At 40.3% G+C, this 19670-nt stretch overlaps 1 protein-coding gene across 4 annotated transcripts in view; it reads left to right on the top strand.

The window, feature by feature from the left end:
• Positions 1-1710: 1710 nt before the first annotated feature.
• The window catches only part of SCN8A (sodium channel, voltage gated, type VIII, alpha subunit), a 212250-nt gene continuing 194290 nt past the window's right edge, over positions 1711-19670 (top strand). For 2 of the 4 annotated variants that reach the window (XM_006870028.1, XM_006870027.1), the window contains exon 1: positions 1711-2040. In XM_006870028.1, the coding sequence (XP_006870090.1) occupies positions 1765-2040 (276 nt within the window). In that variant the 5' untranslated portion in view covers positions 1711-1764. The remainder of the gene's footprint in view (positions 2041-19670) is intronic. The other 2 variants (XM_006870026.1, XM_006870025.1) reach the window with 1 other exon arrangement.

Raw genomic sequence — 19670 nt, 5'->3', positions numbered from 1 at the left:
TAGTCAAAAATGTTAATTCAGAGAAGGGGGGCAGGGGGAGACTAGAGTTTGGAAGCCTTTGTGGAGGAATTGGGATTGTTGAGAGGCACTTTAGGGATAGATAGGAAGGGAATGAGGGAAAAGGAATTCTAGATTCAGAAAACCGTTATGAACAAAGACTTGGTACCAGTAAAACCATGGCATTTACTTAATTGGCTTAGTGGGCCAGACTGTACCTGTTGGGGAGTATGCATGAAGACACCATATACTGCCTTTGTAACACTTGGGGGGTCACCATCACTAGAGAATTCTGGAATCTCATCAGGTGGGTTTATGAAAAGAGCCCTAAATTATTTGGAGCTCATTCTGCTATTGGTCTCTTGAGGAACCTCAAGTTTTATGGAGTTAAGCCTTAAACTGGACCCTTAGGGTTAAGTAAAAGACAAAAGACAGTCTTTAATTTTTAAAAAAATAAAATTCCTAAATTGTCTTTGTGGAGCCCACTCATACCAAGTTGAATTTAGGTGTAGAATCTCATTATTTTTTGCAAATTAATCATATTTTCCAATGAAATTTAATAAAATAATTTCCTCTCTTTCTTCAGAAAGGGACAGATTTCAACAAAACCAAAACCAGGAAACTAAAGGGAAAATGTAGCACCATGGGCTTTGGCTGAACTGCTGGGAAAGCTCTTAAGGCTTTCATAGTAAGTGAGTGGGACACATTTGCTGGTCCTTTTACGACAGTAACCAAACACTGTTGCTTTTGACATCAGGAATTCCTCCTTTTCAAGGTGTGTCTTTAAATACCCCCGGTCTCTGTATAAACATTAATGGAAATGGACTTTCCTAATAATGTGCCTAGAAATTGCTGACTCGGGTATAGTCATACTTCCGTTTTTCTTCCTCGATGGAATTTGCACTTGTCAACCAGTCTCGCTTCTCTGTCCTTCCCAATTCCAGTTGCATGAGGGCCTCTGTGTGCCCTCCCTGCCTGCAGTGCTGTTGCATCAGAGGGCTTTCTCTTTGCTTCTTCTCATTGCTAAGTGGGAGGTACTTAGAGCAGTGTCTGCCCTCTCCACAAACGAAGTGCTGTGCGTTTGTCCCTGGCAAGAGTTTAATTGTAGAAGATACTTAATAGCTTCTATGCAATTTAGTGAATTGAAAAATAACTTAAAACAGAAGAGCTAAAGCAGATGGGAACTATTTTATCTTTATTTTGTGCCACCAGAGATTTGAAGGGTCTATTTTGTTTTCAGGAACCGAAATTTGAGAAGAATAACATTTTACCCTTGCGTCACCCTTGGCAGGAAGAGTGTCTCTTTAGGCAGTGGGGTTCTAGGAGAGGAAGATGACTTGAACATAGAAGGACCCCAAAGCTACCATAGACCTCTGGAGAGTTTAGAGTAGAAGTCCCTTGAGGATGTGGAGTATATCTTTGTTGTAATTGTTTCTTAACGGTGAGTGGTAGCAAAGCAAATGGTAAACACTAATTATTCAAGAGAACCCCATCATCTTTTGCTCTAGTTCATGTCATCCCTCTGAGGGGCGGCTCTGAGCAGCCATCTAGTCCATTTATGACACAAATTTTCAAATGAGAAGAAGAGCCATGTTATGGAAGAGGGCTAGACTCCCTGTGCTACTGAGGATGGGTTGAGGGTGGGATGGTTTGGTCTGGCCTCTTTTTAGAGCAGTGATTGATTAATGTTGTCTGTGTTGCTATTTCTTCCAGAGCTGGCCTGTCCTGGACAAAGCATAACTAACGAAGCTGCTGCAGGATGAGAAGATGGCAGCACGGCTGCTCGCACCACCAGGCCCTGATAGTTTCAAGCCTTTCACCCCTGAGTCGCTGGCAAACATCGAGAGGCGCATTGCCGAGAGCAAACTCAAGAAACCCCCAAAGGCCGATGGCAGCCATCGGGAAGATGATGAGGACAGCAAGCCCAAGCCAAACAGTGACCTGGAAGCAGGGAAGAGTTTGCCTTTCATCTATGGGGACATCCCACAAGGCCTGGTTGCGGTTCCCCTGGAGGACTTTGACCCATACTATTTGACGCAGAAAGTGAGTTGGAGGAGGAGAAGCAGCTTTACACACCCCTTTCCTCACAGGCTTAGGGGAGATGGGGAAATACTGTCTCTTTGCCAAAGTTTGGCTAACGTTTTGTTTCAGCTCAGGTGTATGGAGATTCTTTTTCCACTTCTTTGCTGCAAAGGGTCATTTGTGGGTCTTGGCACACCTCTACTCTTTTAATACGACTTTTGTTTTTGGCTCCAAGCCAGATCAGAAAAAGAGGACATAAATGAAACGGGAGTGTTTAATAGAATCCAAGAAGGATGGCATAGTAGAAGACGGTAGCCCGGTGAAGTCTCTAGTCAAACACATACTTAACGTTCTATCTGTGAATATAAAGATGGTATTATTAAGGCAATATCATCAGAACCTGTTAATATAGGTGAGATGATGGATTTGCACTCTTATCTAATGTCACTCTTTGTGACATTAGAACGTAGCCATTGGGGATAGGAATAAAGTAAACTAAACTGGGTTAGTCTCCAGGTCTCTGGCCTTAGTACACAGTTGTCTGATTGAACCAGCACTGATTCTTAACATTAGAACCCATTCTGTTATTCCTGCAAGTAGAGATCATGAATGAAAGAAACACCAGTCTCCGTTTGGCTGAGGATTTCAGACTTCTCTAACAGAGATTTGTCCAAAGCCTTGGATTTCTTTTTTGTGGTTATCTTTTAATAATAATGCAACAAATGGAGAAGCCGAATCGCCTAGATAACCTACCGGCTAAGGAATTGTTGTTGTTGACGAGTGCTGTTGAGTCAGTTCTCACTCATAGAGACCTGAATAGGGTTTCCAAGGAGCTGCTGGTGGGTTTGAACTGCCAGTCTTGTGGTTAGCAATCTGGTGCTGATCCTACAGCGCCACACCAAGGCCAAAGAATATTATTACAGACTGACATCAGACACGGTTTTAGTGGATTCCCTCATTTGACAGCTGTCATTTAAAGAATTAGATTGCTAAGATTTTCCAGGTGTGATGTAAGTGGTGGTGTGTATTTATATAGTTTCAAATGTTAAGGCCTCTGAACAAAATAACCTTTGTTATTTTCAGTTAAAAAAAAATTCAGCCTCTTTGACTTCATAATGGGAGAAAAACAAGACTAAGCCAGTAGATCTCCTGAATTAGTTGTAGTTATAGAGGTATTTTTAGTTCAGGATAGCAAAAGCATTAAAGATATTCTGTACCCAAAATAGTCCTTTACCCCCAAGTGCTTCACGGCTCAGAGCAACTTCATACCAGTCAAAGAGGAAGCAGTAGCTCATATTTGCTGCTGGAAATTCAAGAAAGTTTAGGCAACCAAGTGTTATACTGACAGAAAATGGTGGACAGAAATGAAAGAATCCTGATTGTACCATAATTCACCTTGTCTATTATTTATATTTTTCTTTTTATTATATGTGTGTTCACACAATGTCACGTTATTTGTGGGAATAGAAAGTAATGCATGAAGAGGAAAGAAAGCACCTCTCAAGACTACTTCATGACCTTTCTAAAACCTGACAATATGCAAGTATTTCCAGAAGTTCATGGAAAAATTCCACTATCTTTGAATTTCATTTTTCCTGAACTTTTTTAAGCCCCTTTCTCTATGAAAAATATACAGAGATCTTACTTGTCAGACTCCAGTAACCCTTCATAAGTCACTTCCTTGTTTTCTGGCCTGTGGGCAATCTCTTCCCATTCCCACTACGTCAGATTTCAGTGGCGTGGTGTAGATGTGCGGCCTTACAAAACACAGTGGTCTCTGTTAGTCTCATTCCTTGAGTCAGCTGAGTTGTTGTTGATGGAGTTCCAGCAGGAGGCTGGCTTTTCATGACACAAAGGGTGACTCTTTGGCTGGATAAATTCTTGCTGGAAAGGGTAGCATTAATTTATTTTTTGTTGCTGTCGTTTTTGTTTTGTTTTTAATTGTGAAATATACTACCATTCAGAAAAGTTCATAAAACATAAATACATATGATTGGTGGTGGTAGTGTTTATGGGCTGTCTGTTTGGTCCCAACTCATAGTGGCTCTGTATAGAGTTTCTGAGGCTGTCAATCTTTATGGGAGTAGAAAACCTTCTTTCTCCTGCAGAGCAGCTGGTGAATTTGAACTGCTGACCTTGCAGTTAGCAGCCCAACGCGTAGCCCACTGTGACAGCAGAGCTCCTACACAGATGATTATTACAAAGCAAACAAACTACCCTCAAGACAAAACAAAACATTGCTAACACTTCAGAAGTGTTCATTATATTTTTAAATGAGGGATTTTCCAGTTGATTAAAAATAATACGCTACTAAAGTTCATGTGGAAATCCTTACTGACATTACTGCTCACCAGAAACACCAGACTCACTGCTGTTGAGCTGGTTCTGACCCATAGCGACCCTGTATAGGGTTTCCATGGAACAGCTGGTGGGGTTGAACCACCAACCTTGTAGTTAACACTGCAGTGTTTATCCTATTATTAAGTAGATCTTTTCTGGACTAAATTAGCAAGGCCTTACCTGTAAGTAAACACACTGGGAATTAACCCACAAATCAAAAAACCATCAGGGAAGAAATGACTTTAAGAGGACATTTCTTTTGGTTTGGTTTTCCAAGTGCTATTTTCATTTTTTTTTTTCTTCTTGGCGAAATAGGATCTCTTCGCTTTGTGAAATGACACAGGTTCCTGGATTCCTTTATTTCTCACTCCATCCACCTTAAAACTGATTAGTGATCTTTATTACTCTTGTAGAAACTTGTTTCTCATTTTGTGTCTTCTTTATTTTAGGGGTGACAGAGCGTTAGTTCTCTATTAGTAAAATTCTGGTTTCATCCCATGTGGATTTCATAACTTACAGGGAGGGACTCAAGGTCCTAAAAACGTGTATCACATTTCCAGATACTGATGCCTATTGGAGCTATCATAGGCTTCTTGGGGTCCCTAAGGAAGTCCTTTGTGTTGTAGTATTTCACCCTGACTTTTTCCAGCTAGTCTCTGCAAGCTTCTGGAATCATTCTCTTGGGTTGTCTTAGACCTCCCAGTGCTACAACTTTACATTTCCTTTGTCTCTTGGTAGTTTCTTCCAAAGTCTTGAGGGTGGGGACCTGGGGGGGGAGGGGGAGGTGAGGGATAGGGGATGTGCATATAGGGGGTGAATGGGAGAGGGTGATTTCTTGTTTTTGTTATTTACTGTTTTCTGTTTGCAGTAAATAATTGAAAGAACACTTAAAAGCTTTAAATTTAATTTTAAAATTAACTAATACAATTACATGATTAAAAATCTAAAGGTATACAGTAAAAAGTAGTCTTCCTCTTACCCAGTAACATAACTGGAGAGATAAACTGCTCACATGGAGATGATTAGCGTCGTGTGGTGTTTGAAGTAGACACTTGGAGCACTTGAGCTCACCGCAGCAGCAACAGGGAAGAAACCACATATAGGTGGGCTGCTAGGTGGGCTGCGCAGTTTACACCTGTGTTATTCACGGGTCAGCTGTACAAGTATTTTAAGGAATTGAACTCTCCTGAATGCCTTTGCTCTTAGTTTTCTTCTGACTGTTTTCTTCCACCTATGGAAGTAATCTTTCTTTTGTTTTCTCTTAAGTTTTATCAATGTAAATTATTAGTTCATTTCTCTTCTCTCATTTTTTTTCAAGGAAAGTCAAATAAGGAATTTTTGTCTAACTTCACTCCAAAACTGCTCTCCAATACTTGGAATTCCATGTTGACTTTCATGTAGCCACATGTGTTTCTCACTGTCGTAGATGAGGTAGCAAGAAAGCCCATGTTGTTGTTAAGTGCTGTTTAGTCAGACCTGATTCAGCAATTCTGTATCCAGGGTTTGAACTGCTGACCTTTGTGGTTTAAACTGATCCTGCAGTCCAGTGCTTTTTCTACAACGCCATGCCAGGATTCCATAAGAAAGCCTATATGTTGTTGTTATGTGTTGTGGAGTCAGTTCCGACTCATAGTGACCTTGTACAAGGTTTCCGAGGCTGTAAATCTTTACGGGAACAGAAAGCCTCATCTTTCTCCTGCGGAACAGCTGGCAGTTTAAAACTGCTGACCCTAAGATTAGCAGCCCGATTTGTAACCACTACACTACCAGAGCTCCTTAAGAAAGCCTATATAGATTACGTTAAAAGAAGGCCTAGAGAGCTGACTCCTATTTCCTTTTTCCATTTTTATGACTGATCATTGATATGTGAACTCTTTTTGCTTAGTGGGCAAACCTTGCTATAAGAAAGCCCTATAAACAAACACTAAAATGATAGCATTGTTTGATGTAGAGCACACTCTTATTGCATTAAAAAAACATTTATGTATTCCCAAAATTCAGTTTTCCTTTAACTATTTGTGTATTCCCCAAATTCAGTTTTCCATCTATACCATTTACTGCAAAGTGGGGTCTTCTTAAAGTCATAAGATATTAGAATTTGATGGCCGTAGACATTAATTAGCTAGTGCAGACTAGCTGTTTTATAAATGAGGTTTAGTGCTTTGTGAATATAGTTAGTGGTAGAACTGGGGCTAGAGCCCATACTTCTAACTCGGTTTATAACAGTGCCTTTCTGGTTCCCTCCCTTTCTACAACTGTGTAACTGACATGTGATCTTGAAGTATCTCTCTGCAGTTACTTTTTAAAGAAAGACTATCTCCTACCTACCACAGTCTATCCCCAACCTGCTGCAAAAAGCTATAGTGGAAAGAGCAGCTAACTAAGAAGATAAAAACCTTAGTTTTAGCTCCAGTTTTGCCTTTGTCCAGTCACTTAAATTCTCTGGACTTCAATTTCCTTATCTATCATATGTGAAATATAGGTTGAGTTATGTCCCTAGCTTTCTAATTCTACTTCACACTTGTCCCTGCTATATACTGTGCTTCAGCCTTGGTACATGACTTTGTTTCCTGAGTGTCCCCTGCTTCCTGGTCTCCATCCCCTTCTCTTGGAATATATGCCATCCTTTACTGTCTCCTTTTGACTGTCTACTCATTCTCCCAGGTCCAGCCCAGAAGCTACTGCTCCTTCCTTACAGCTTAATATGATTCTCCTACAGCAGATTGACTCCGCCTCCTTCTGAATTTCTCCAACACATTAGGATTCTCAGACTTGCCTTTGATAAGATGTAGATTTAGGTCTGACTTAGGTTTGATCTAGCAAGACCCCCTTGTTCCCAACATTTGCACTCTTCGCTTTGCCTCACTTGTATCAGTGCTGTCAGTATCTTCAAATGAAGTGTTACGCAGACACTCTTGGTCACTCTCTTGCTCAGTCCCATGAGTTCCTGGCAGAAAATCCTGGCTGGTCTGTTTTCATGCATTTTTCACAGGCGTGTAGGGCAGATGCTGACTCTTAAAGGAGGGTTTAAGTTCATTAGGTGTGATTTTGTAAAATAACCCTAAATGCTGTTTCTTGTTTTAAATATGCACTACAAATATTAAAACTTTGCTTTGCACTGAGAGTTGAACCAATCTCAGGGCAGTGAATTAATGGTGGACACGTATGGGGTTCTTTTCCTTAAGCATCATTATCAAGGAAAGGGGTGGGGAACTTAGCTTCTGCTAAAATGTGTAATGTCATTTGTGAGCCATCTAAAATCATCACTTAAAAATTAGCCTGCTGTGTTTGGTCAACTATTTAATGAACTCATCCCTAATGTGATGACTAGAACAACAGTTGCCCTGGCAGGATCAGACCAAATGATTTCATGGGCCTTATACGACCTGCAGGCCAGACGTTCCCCACACCTGATCTAGCAGCTCTAGTAGTATAGTGGGTTACTAGTTATGCTGCAAGATTAGCAGTGTGAATCTACCAGCTGCTCTGAGGAGAAAGATGAGGCTTTCTGCTCCTGTTAAGATTTACAGCCTCAGAAACCCCATACAGGGTTGCTATGAGTCAAAACTGACTCCACAGCACACAACCATCACCACCACTAAGTATTAGTATCTAGACAAAAATGAATTCCATGAAAGATTCCCCAATTAGATTCTTTTATAGTGTTAGCTTTTGAGTTATGGTGTTGGAGGTGAATATTGAAAGTGCCATGGGCTTCCAAAAGAACCAATAGATCCGTTTTGGAAGAAGTGCAGCAAGAGTGCTCCTTGGAGGCCAAGAAAGCCAAATTTCATCTCTCATACTTCAGACATATTGTCAGGAGGGACCAGTCGCTGGAGAAGGACATCATCTTTGGTAAGGCGGAGGGTCAGAGAAAAAGAGAAAGACCCCCAAACGAGATGGATTGCCCAAGTGGCAACATCGATGGACTCAAGCGTGGCAACAGTAGTGAGGTTGTCCTAGGATCGGGCAGTGTTTCATTCTGCTGTGCATAAGGTCGCTATGAGTCGGTACCGACTTGATTGCACCTAACAGCAATAGATCAAGCATTGGGAAATCATGTTTCTGATTCCATCCCCATCTAATTCTGGATAATCTGGTACATGTCACTTAATCATTTAGGGTTTCACTTTGCCCATCTAGAAAATGATGTTCACTCATAGAATTGTGAGGATTGTTTCGTGGCTACCCTACATAAAATAAAACAGCCCGTTGCCCCAAACCTGCTTAATGTTTCTTCACAGTACTTAACAACACCTGGCATGTAATATATTTGTTTATTGTTTTTCTGTAGCCTCATCAGAACAGTGTCTACCCTGTAGTAAGTGTTCAATCAGTGTTTGTTGAATAAATCATTCTTAAGAGATGATGCCTGTGAAACACTTACTAGTTTTCTAAGTGCTGTTGACATGAAAGATAATACTGTTTTTTTTAACCTAGTGAAAAACTTTCTCATCTATCAAAATGAATTGGATTCTAGAAAGAAAAAGATTGATTATCAGTGTATCTCTTCCTTTCCCAAATAAGTAGTCCTTTAAAAACTGAGGAAATAGATCAGGAAGTAGGTGTCCTGATCTTTTAGAGACAGTTTCATAGGGCTGAGTAACTATTAGCAGCTGCCGTCAGTCTTATCCCATAGAGACTCATAGAATCTTAGAAGGAAATACTTGGATCATGAGGTGAGAGCCTCTACCTAACATTTACATCTCTCTTTCTCTCTTTTCTTTGTTGTTCTCAAGTATATATTAGAGAACAGATGTTATTTCCTGAATAACTGGAAATAAGGGCTTCTCTCATGTTCACCTTTTATGTGAGTTGTATTCTCTCTGTGTTATAACTGACTATAAATAAGATAAGCTATTATGGAATATATTCTTAATACCAGTTTGGGTTACCTCATGTAAAATATGATCAATTTATTCAACAGATACATCTTGATTAATTTTTTACATGAGTCACTGAGTTTTCTTGTGGGGAACCAAGATTAATAAAATCTATTCTTTATCCTTTTGAAGTTTATAATGTAGTAGCTTACAGTTTGATATTATTTTTGACAAGGAGACCTCAGAACAGTTGCATTAAGAGTAGTATTTTAAATTAGGCCTTAGATTTTGGAAAAGAGGATGGACTACAGCATTCTAGGCAAAGAGAACACTATGAACAAAGGCTCAGCACAGGCATGAGAACATTTTAGGGGCACCTGACTAATCTGATTTGGTAGAAATGTGGAGAAAAAAAGGAGGAGCCGTAGGAATGCATTTGGAAAGGGAGAACTGGAGCCCAATCATGGAGGGCTTAGAATGGTAGACAAAGGAGATTGGTCTTTACTTATTAATAAGCAATAGAAACCTACTGAAGATTTAAATGGAGTATGTATGTGATTAAAACTGCTTTAGGGAGGTGGATGTGGCAGTGACATGGAGAACAGACCAGCAGGAAAAGAGAACTGAGACAGAGAAACCAGTTGTGAGGTAATAAAGGTCTGAATTAGAGTGGTGCAGGTAGAAATTGAGGGGAATGGATGAATTCAGGAATTACTGTAACGATAGAATTTTGTGAGTGATTGTTGGGAGGATAGTAAAGAAGGAGTTCAGCATTCAGTCACTCATTTGGATAAATAGTTATTGAACATTTTCTATAAATGCAGGTTCTGTTCCATGCATTTGTGAACTAAACAGACAAACTCTCTATACTCTTGGAACCTATTCTTTGTTGAGGATACAAATAATAAACAGAAAGAAAGTAAAAGTAGATAATGGTAAATTCGTTGATGAAATATGGGGTAATGAATGCGTAGAGAGTGACCAGGGGTGGAATGGTGTGCTTTTGAATGGTCAGGACTGAACTCTTTGAGGAGATGCTGTGTGAACTTAGGTTGTTGTTGTTGTTGTTGTCAGGTGCCATCAAGTCAGAACCGACTCATAGCGACCCCATGCACAGCAGAACGAAACAATGTCCGATCCTGGGCCAATCTCACCACCGCTGCCACACTTGAGTCCATCAATGATGCCACCTGGCCAATCCATCTCGTTCGAGGTCTTCCTCTTTTTCTCTGACCCTCCACCTTACCCAGCATGACATCCTTCTCCAACGATTTGGTACTCACAATAAAAAAGGAAAATTATGAACCTAAGTTTGGAAATGCCAAATTTTAGATTCGAAGAACATCTGTTTACTATACCACATTTTGAACTGTGGTGCGAACAGTTAAATAATCAGTGCTAACTAAAAGGTGTGGATTTTAGGAGAAAAGTGGACTAAGTGAAGGAGTTGTTGGTTGTTATGTGCTGTGGAGTCGGTTCCGACTCATAGTGGCCCTGTACGGGGTTCTAAGGCTGTAAATCTTTACAAGAACAGAAAGCCTCATCTTTCTCCCATGGAATAGCTGGTAGTTTTGAACTGCCGACTGTGAGATTAGCAGCCCAACTTTAACCTTTACGCTAGGAACAGGAAATTTTTGAGGAAGTAGAGGTGACCAAATATGTTGAAATGGGAAAGAAAATCAAAGTGGATGGACAGGGAAAGTACCTAGTTTTTAAAGTGAGGAGAGATAGACCTGATCATGTTTTTAGTTAGAAGGATAGAGCCAGTTGGTAGTAAGAGAGAGTGTGAAGTTTTAAGGAAAAGAAGGAATAGGTAGACCAAGGTCTTAAAAGAAGTGGGAAGTAATGGAGTCAAGTGCATTGGAGGAGCAAAAACGCCTTCCTTTGGAAGGAAAGGGAAGACTGGTAGCCATAGAAGAATTAACAATAGAAGGGAAAAGGTGGTGGTTCAACATAGTTGATCTTCTTAATAAAGTAGACTATGATGCCATCTACTGAGTGAGACGGAGTTCTGGTGTGGCACTGTGGGTTAATGTGCTGGACTGCAAAGTTGGTTTGAACTGCAAGGTCTGTAGTTCAAGCTCACCGGCCGCTATTTGGAAACCTTATACAAGGAGCTCTGGTAGCGTAGTGGTTATGAATCAGGCTGCGAACCGCAAGGTCAGCAGTTCAAAAGATGAGGCGTTCTGCTCCCGTAAAGATTTACAGCCTCAGAAACACTGTACAGGGTTGCTGTGAGTTGTAATCAACTCCACGGCACACAACAACAACATACAAGGTCACTATGAGTCGGAACCGACTCGATGGCATTTAACAACAACAACTGAGTGAAACACAAAGGAAAAGTCCAGAAGCTTTTGTTGTTGTTAAGTGCCATTGAGTTGGTTCTGACCCATAGCAACCCTGTATAGGGTTTCCGAGGAGTGGCTGGTGAGATTGAACTGCCAACCTTACAGTTCATACGGCTTTGCAGTCTGTTGTTGTTAGGTGCTATCAAGTCAGTTCCGACTCTTAGTGACCCTGTGCACAACAGAACGAAACACTGCTTGGTCCTGTTTCTTACTCATGATTGTTGTTAAACGCTGGAGTTCATTGTTGCTGCCACTGTGTCAGTCCATCTTGTTGAGGGATCTTCCTCATATCCATACTTTGCAATGTTATCCATAGTCTGTTATGGTCCACAGTCTTTGCATAGCCAATAAATCACAAGTAAACATCTTTCTGATGCTCTCTCCTCTCAGCCAAGATCTATCTGTCATCATCTGTGATATCCCTAGTTCTATATCCTCTTCTTAATCTGGCTTGGATTTCTGGCAGTTCCCTGTACATGTACTGCTGCAGCCGTTTTTAAGTTATCGTTAGCAAAAAGTTTACTTACATGTGATATTAATGCTGTTGTTTGATAATTTGTACATTCTTTTGGGTCTCCTCTCTTTGAAATGGGCACCAATAGGGATCTCTTTTAATTGGTTAGCCAGATGGCTGTCTTCCAAATTTCGTGGCATAGAATGAGAGCCTCCACTGCCGCATCAGATTTCAATTTGTATTCCATTACTCCAGGAGCCATGTTTTTCACCAATGCCCTCAGAGCAACTTAGGTTTTTTCCTTCAGTACCATCGATTCTTGATCATAGACTACCTCTTGAAGTGGTTGAATATCGACCATTTATTTATTTTTTAGTGATTGTGTATTCCTTCTATCTTCTTTTGATGCGTTTTGCATCATTCACTGTTTTTCCCATAGAATCCTTCAGTATTTCAAGTTGAGGCTTGAATTTTTTCTTCATTTCAGCTTGAGAAACACTGAGTGTGTTCTTCAATTTTGGTTTTCTAACTCCAAGTCTTTGCACATTTCTTTAAACACTTCACTTTATCTTCTCAAGCTGCCCTTTGAAATGTTCTCTCCGACTCTTTTGCTTCCTTTTTCCTTGCATTTGCTTTAGCTTCTCTACACTCAAGAGTAAGTTTCAGAGTCTCTTCTGACATCCATTGTTGTCGGGGACCAGCCTTGACACGAGTGTTTGGTTCACGAGGTGGGGACACCTGGCGGCGATAGAAGACAAAGATAGAAGACAAAGAGACACAACAAGAGAGACAAAGAGACACCCCGAAACCAGAGTGGATGCATTACTGGCATCAGGCGTGGTGAACATATTAGCCAGGAGGACGGTAAGATCCTGCATAGTAAACATCTTAGCTAAGCAGGCTGTACGCACCCCTTACTAGCTGGTCAGTAACGCATGCCTAGTCAGCTGTATAGCATGCTCTCCAGTCTGTAAAGCACAGCCTGCAAGCTATAATGCACTGCCTGCCAGCTGTAATGCACACCTGGGCCGGCCTGCGCCTCCGTTTTATTTAGGGGAGGAGCTTCACACCAAGCTGGGAGGGACTAAGACAAGGTACAGCTAGCATACATAATTCTCCTGACATTCAGGCAACTTTACATTGTACTTCGCTGGTTCGAATCTCATGACCGCAACTTGGTTTCTCAAGCTCAATTAACATATCTATAGCACCTGAGCTCAGTTGGGGGAAGGTGAGAGGGAAGGTCAAAAGGCTTGGGAGGAGTCCCGCTGTGTTGGCTTCCTGAGCCAGGTTTGCAGGAAGACACGAGATGCCCAGGTGAATGGGTGTTACCTGGGAGAGGTTTAGGGAGGATGTCCTTTTGTCTGTAGAACAAAGAACCGGGAAGTAGCAAAGCTATTTTTAGTCAATCCTTTGGTGAAAAGCTTAACCTTTGAAACCTTTACAGTCTCGGCTTTTAGGAAAATATTACATTTATCAGTGGATATTAAGGGCTCATGTATGAAATAATAACAAACATAACTGGATACTAAGATGGAAAACAATTTGCCATGACTGCCAGGTGGCTAGAGTCTGTTCCTCAGAGCCTGCGGCCTGTATGGTCTGCAACACTTGGGCCCACAGGGCCTCGAACTTCTGACCTGGTCTGCATGGTCTGCAGCACATTTTGGTATTTTCTTTCTTTCCTCTTTTAATAACTTTTTTACTTTCTTTCTGTATGATGTTCTTAATGTCATCCCACAACTCTTTGATCATTAGTGTTTAATGTATTTAGAGATGAGACCATCTTTGTCTCAAATCTGTTCTTGGGATGGTCTCTGAATTTAGGTGGGACATATTCAAGGTCATGTTTTGCCTTTCATGAAGTTGTTTTAATTTTCTTAACTTCAGCCTGAATTTACATATGAACAATTGATGGTCTCTTCCACAGTCTGTCTCCGGCCTTGTTTTGACTGATTATACTGAGCTTCTCCACCATCTCTTCCCACAGATGTAGTCAGTTTGATTCCTGTGTATTCCATCTGGTGAGGTCCATGTGTATAGTTGCCTTTTATGTTGTTTTTAAAAAGTATTTGCAATGAATAAGTCATTGGTTTTACAAAATTCTATCATGTTTAGAGTGGTATCATCTGTCAAAATAAAATTGAGATTTCTTGCTAAAAGAATGAAATCTTTGACAACTTCAAAAAAAATTTTTTTTAACATGTGATCTCCAGCATCATTTCTATCATGAAAACCATATTTTCCAACCATTGGTTCTTCTTTGTTTCCAACTTTTGCATTCCAATCACCAGTAACTATCAATGCATCTTAATCTCATGTTTGATCAATTTCAGACTGAAGACGTTGGTAGAATACTTCAATTTTATCATCACTGGCTTTAGTGGTTGGTGCATAAATTTGAATGATAGTGGTATTAACTTGTCTTCCTTGTAGGCATATGGATATTATCCTATCACAGACCACGTTGCCCTTCAAAATAAATCTTGAGGTGTTCTTTTTGATGATGAATGTGATGCCATTCTTGTTCAGTTTGTCATTCCTGACAGAGTAAACCAAATGATTGTTTGGTTCAAAATGTCAGTATCAGTCCATTTCAGCTTACTAATGTCAAGGATATTCATCTTTATGTGTTTCATTTTTGACACCTTCCAATTTTTCTAGGATAAAGCACTGGATTGCAAGGTCTGTTTGAACTGCAAGGTCGGTGGTTCCAGTTCCCCAGCTGCTCCTTTGAAACCCTATACAGAATCACTATGAGTCGGAACTGACTTACTAGCACTTAACAACAACAACATACTTGATACATTCCACGTTTCAATTATTAATGAATGCTTGCAGCTGGTTCTTCTTATTTTGAGTTGTGCCCCACCAGCAAATGAAGATTCTGAAAGCTCTGCTTCATTCCCATCATTATGGTCAGCTCTACTATGAGAAGTCAGCTGTTCCCTGATCTTATTTTGAGGGACTCATCTTCTGGCACTATATCTGACAAGGTGTGCAGTGGCTAACCACTCAGAAGTAGTATGCTTCTCCTTCTTCCTAGTATGTCTTAATTTGGAATCGCTGCTGAAAACTGTTCACTATAGAGGACCCTGCTGGTATTTAAAGTATCAGTGGCATTGCTTCTAGCATCACAGAAACACACAAGCCACCACAATACAGCCAAGTGACATGAATGGTGGCCAGCAGCTTTAGGAAGATGGAAAAATTTAGACATGACTTCTAGAGGCTGTTGGTCAACCCTGAGCTATCTCCTTTTCCTTTATATTATTATACCTTGCCATATTTGCAAGTCAACAAAGAAGAAATAAGAGCAGCAATGAGTGCCCAGGTAAGGCTGAGTAACATGCTTATATGAAGCCACTCCAAACTACAAGTTCTAGCTTTGCAAATCCTTTCTTTTTCTCATCATTTATTTGACTGGCATCTACCCTTTCACTCTACAGAGTACATTAGTTTATCTTGTGCTCACTTAGCCATCTTATGCTTCCATTTTGACTTGGTATGACTACTAATTTTTTTAGTCGCTTAATGCAAGTGAATATCCAAATTACTGAGTGGAATAGAGAGATACCTGCTGCTGGAAGCCTTTAAGTACTGGTACTTTTTCTTACCATGAAACTCCTAGAGTCATCCAGGTTGTTAGTGGACTCGCCTCCTATTCATTCATTAACTGTAGATACAGAATCTTTAAATAAAATACAAATATTAAAACTATTATTTAAGAGACATTCTCAAAGGAAAATTCTCTTTAGGATCTGAAAAGTCCATTTGTCAATTTAGTATGTGAGGAGCTTAATCCACCAAGAAATAGACTCCAAAACTTTTAAATATGGAAGAAATATAGTAGAGAAAATTGAGTACAGGTCTAATACCTGTGGAAGGAGGTAGAAAGGAAAGAGTTTGGGGCAGGAACAGGCTCATATTGTATCCCAGTTTAAAGAAAAATTCAAGTAGGCTGATGGAGAGTCCTCAAGCCAAAGCCACTCATTGGCAGTGTCTCACCGCTTGCTGGAATGAGCCTGCCTTATAATCCTGCTGTATTTACTCATTGACGAGGAGCAGCCCTCCATAACCTTGTCCTTTAAGCTACCAAGACAGGGGTCAAAGGGCTTGGGGATTCAATACCTAGGGCCCTTAATTTGTTAAGCTCCCTGTGGCAGGAGATCTGAGTGAGACATTTTCATGGCTGCCCCAGTATTATACTCTCCTTAAGAGAAGGTGATATGGCCCATAATATGGTCAAGGAAATTTAGAGGTTGTGGTGTTTTAATCTGGTGTGTTGTTAAGTGCTGTTAAATTAGTTCTGACTGATAGCAAGCCTATACAGAGTTTCTGAGGCGCGACTGGTAGATTTGAACTGCCGACATCACTGTTCAAACCAACCTTGCGCTGGTTCAAACTGACCAGATTTTTCCAGTGCTTATCCTACAGTACCATGAAACCCAAAACCGACTGCAATCTAGTTGATTTTGACTCCTGGCAACCCCATGGGTAGACTCGAACTACTCCATAGCATTTTCTTGATTGTGTCCTTCATGAACGCAGTTCTTTAGACCTTTCTTTTGTAGAGCCTCTGAATGCCTTTGAACCAGCAGTCTTGAGGTTAGCAGATGCTCTAGACTGCTTGCACCATCTAAACTGCGATACTGAGATTAAACTTGAAGAATCCAGAAAAATTAAAGGTTATATGTTTTCTCAAATATTCAGTCTCCTAAACAAGTCTTTAGCAAGTACTAGATTATAATCTGTAAAAGGACCTCTAACACAGGTACTCTGAGTTGTTTAAAGGCCAAATGCTGTCATTCTATAGAGAGATTCTGCCAGTCCTGGATTTTTACGTAGGCAGGAGTCCAGTACATTTCCTCATCAGTGTGAACTGCAAGAGCGTTGTGGATAAACCCAGAATTTTGTCCAGATACAGTGTCTGTCAGGTCTTTTAAAATTCTAGTACAAATGCTAAGTCTTAATTCCAAAATTTTGAGCCACGTAGTATGGAAAAAACCATTTTGACCTGAATACTAGAATGTGTGTTATAGCTAACCCATGTCAGTCATAAAATTCCACAGATTGGAACTAGTTTCTGATGGTTTCACCAGATTGTGGGTTATGAATTCTTATTCCAGTGAAATTGACCTGTCAAGTGAAGTCATTTAATAACCATTTAAATGTTAGAGGATGTCTCTGAATTACAATGATATTGATAATCTTCTGACAAAAATTAACCAGTGTTTCAAGCGCTCAATCAAGGAGAATAAAATTGTATTTTCATTATATTAAGACTGTTCGTCTTAGTAACTGCTTTTAAATTTATATAAGAGTTGCATATAGATTCTTTACATATAACCCTCTTTGACACAATTTAAGATTAGGGTTGTTCATTGTATGGATTTCTGTCACCTCTGATTCTTTTGTTGTTGTTAACTGTCATCGAGTCAGTCCTGACTCATAGCAACCCCTGTATAAGGTTCCTGAGAAGCAGCTGGTGGGTTTGAACCATCAACCTTGTGGTTCAAGCCAACCTGTGGTCCAGTGCTTTGTCTTACAGCTCCACAGCAAGACTCTAGCAGTATAATTTTTCATAAAGCTCTGAAGATAGACTTCTATTCCTGACACTTTATTGAGGCTGCATAGTTTGGCCTATAGAATCAAGTTTGAATAAAAGATTCCTCCAATGCCAGAGGATAAAATGGCTCATCTACATTTTTTTAAGATCACTTCCTGCCCCAACATCTTTGACCTCATCCCTTCCTACCTCATCTGGAACTTCACTTTCTCATTTATCATCTCCTATATTTTTTAACCTTTCCTTGTCATACTGATTCCTTTTTCTCAGACTATAAGCATGTTCAAGCCTCTCCCATGCTCGTGAACTCCTATTCCAGCTAGTCCAATGGCTCTTGACTTGCTACTGAAGCTTTCAGAGTAGCCTTTACTCTCCCTGGTCACCTCTGCAGCTCTCACTCATTTCCCCTCCTTGCAGCCTGACTAGCCTCACTTCTCTACTGACGTTCTCAAGATAAAATATTCTGTGACTTCAAACTTCCAAATCTCCCAGACATTGGTTCATTTCTCATCCATTGAGTCTTTTAGTTGATTGCTCCCTGATTCTTAATAGCACTTTACTTCCTTTGCCTAATTCTCCTTCTCACTTTTCTTCTTCCCTTTCATTGGTTCTTCTGCCTCTACTTTTCCCTTAAATGTTGAGACCCCCAGTTCAGTTCTTGGCCCACGCTCCTCTCATTTGGCACACTCTCTGGAGGATTTCTTCTCTTCTCAGGACTCCCAAATCTGTATCCCCAGCCTAGAATGCTCCTTAAATATTCAACATCTTGCTAGGCATTTTTATATGGTTTTCCCACAGGAAATTCAAACTCAATATGTTTGGAATTAAACTTATTTTCTCCCCTCAATCCTGCTTATCTTTTTTATTTGCTATTTTAGTTGGTGGCACCAACAGAATTCTAACTCTCATTATTCCTATTTCCCACAGTCCTGAGACCTCCAATTTCAGGGAGATCTCAAGAGAAAATGAAAAAAATTGTGGCTCATAAACATTAATTTACTTGCTCCAACTCTCGCAGTTAGTTCGTGGTATCACCAGGTTTCAGTTCTAGGGATGTGTAATTTAACACTGGTCTTTCTTCCACACTCTGCTATCTTTATAGAGTATATTGCAGAATGATCCTTTGCTTTTTTTGTTTTCTATGGTTGTTTTTAGATACTATTCTGTCATTTTGCACTGCCCTGTATGAAATTAGGAGTTTCCTGATGTGGTGTTGTGAGTTAATGCACTGGACTGCAAGGTCAGTTTGAGCCCAAAGTCGGCAGTTCATACTCACTAGCCGCTCCTCGGAAACCCTATAAGGGTTACTATGAGTCAGAACTGACTTTATGGCACTTAACAACAATAACAACAGGTGAAATCAGCATACTATTTTTAGTTCATTTGCTTTACACCGTATTTTTGGTGTGCTATGAGGCATGGAGTCCTGGTGTGGTGCTGTGGGTTAATGTGCTGGACTGCATGGTCAGTTTGTTCTGCAAGGTCGGTGGTTCAAGCGCACCAGCTGCTCCTTGGAAACACTATGAAGGGTCGCTATGAGTCGGAACTGACTGGGCAGCACCTAAAACCAACAACAACATTTGAAGCATAGAAAAGGTTAAGGCCTTTTTGTGTGGTGTAGGAGTGGGGAGGGTCATGAACAGCCTTTATTGATGACAACAGGAAGTGAGACATGGGTGATAGGATAGCTCCTTCTTCTGAGAAAGCATTCGGAGTCCAAGTCACCACCCTCAGAAAAGCATACAACTTTTCAAACTAAACTGAATGAATTTTATGTTGGAAAAGTGATACTGTAGTTTAACTGGGTACCTAACAAAGTCAGATATAATTATAGGTTAGTTGGGTTTAGCCGTATCATTTTCTAATGTCTAAGATTCATGAATTTAGAGACCATCTGAAAAACAGATTTGATACATTAAACACTAAAGACCAAAAACCAGAGGAGTTGTGGGATGACATCAAGAACATCATACGTGAAGAAAGCAAAAAGTCATTGAGAAGACAAGAATGAAGGGAAAGGTCAAAATGGATGTCAGAAGAGACACTGAAACTTGCTCTCCAGTGTAGAGATGCTAAAGCAAATGGAAGAAATGAGGAGGTCCAAGAGCTGAACA

Source organism: Chrysochloris asiatica, unplaced genomic scaffold (assembly GCF_000296735.1).
Source record: "Chrysochloris asiatica unplaced genomic scaffold, ChrAsi1.0 scaffold00138, whole genome shotgun sequence".
Lineage (NCBI taxonomy): Eukaryota > Metazoa > Chordata > Mammalia > Afrosoricida > Chrysochloridae > Chrysochloris > Chrysochloris asiatica.
Note: the sequence above shows the minus strand (reverse complement) of the source record. Positions and strands in the feature narration are given on the sequence as shown.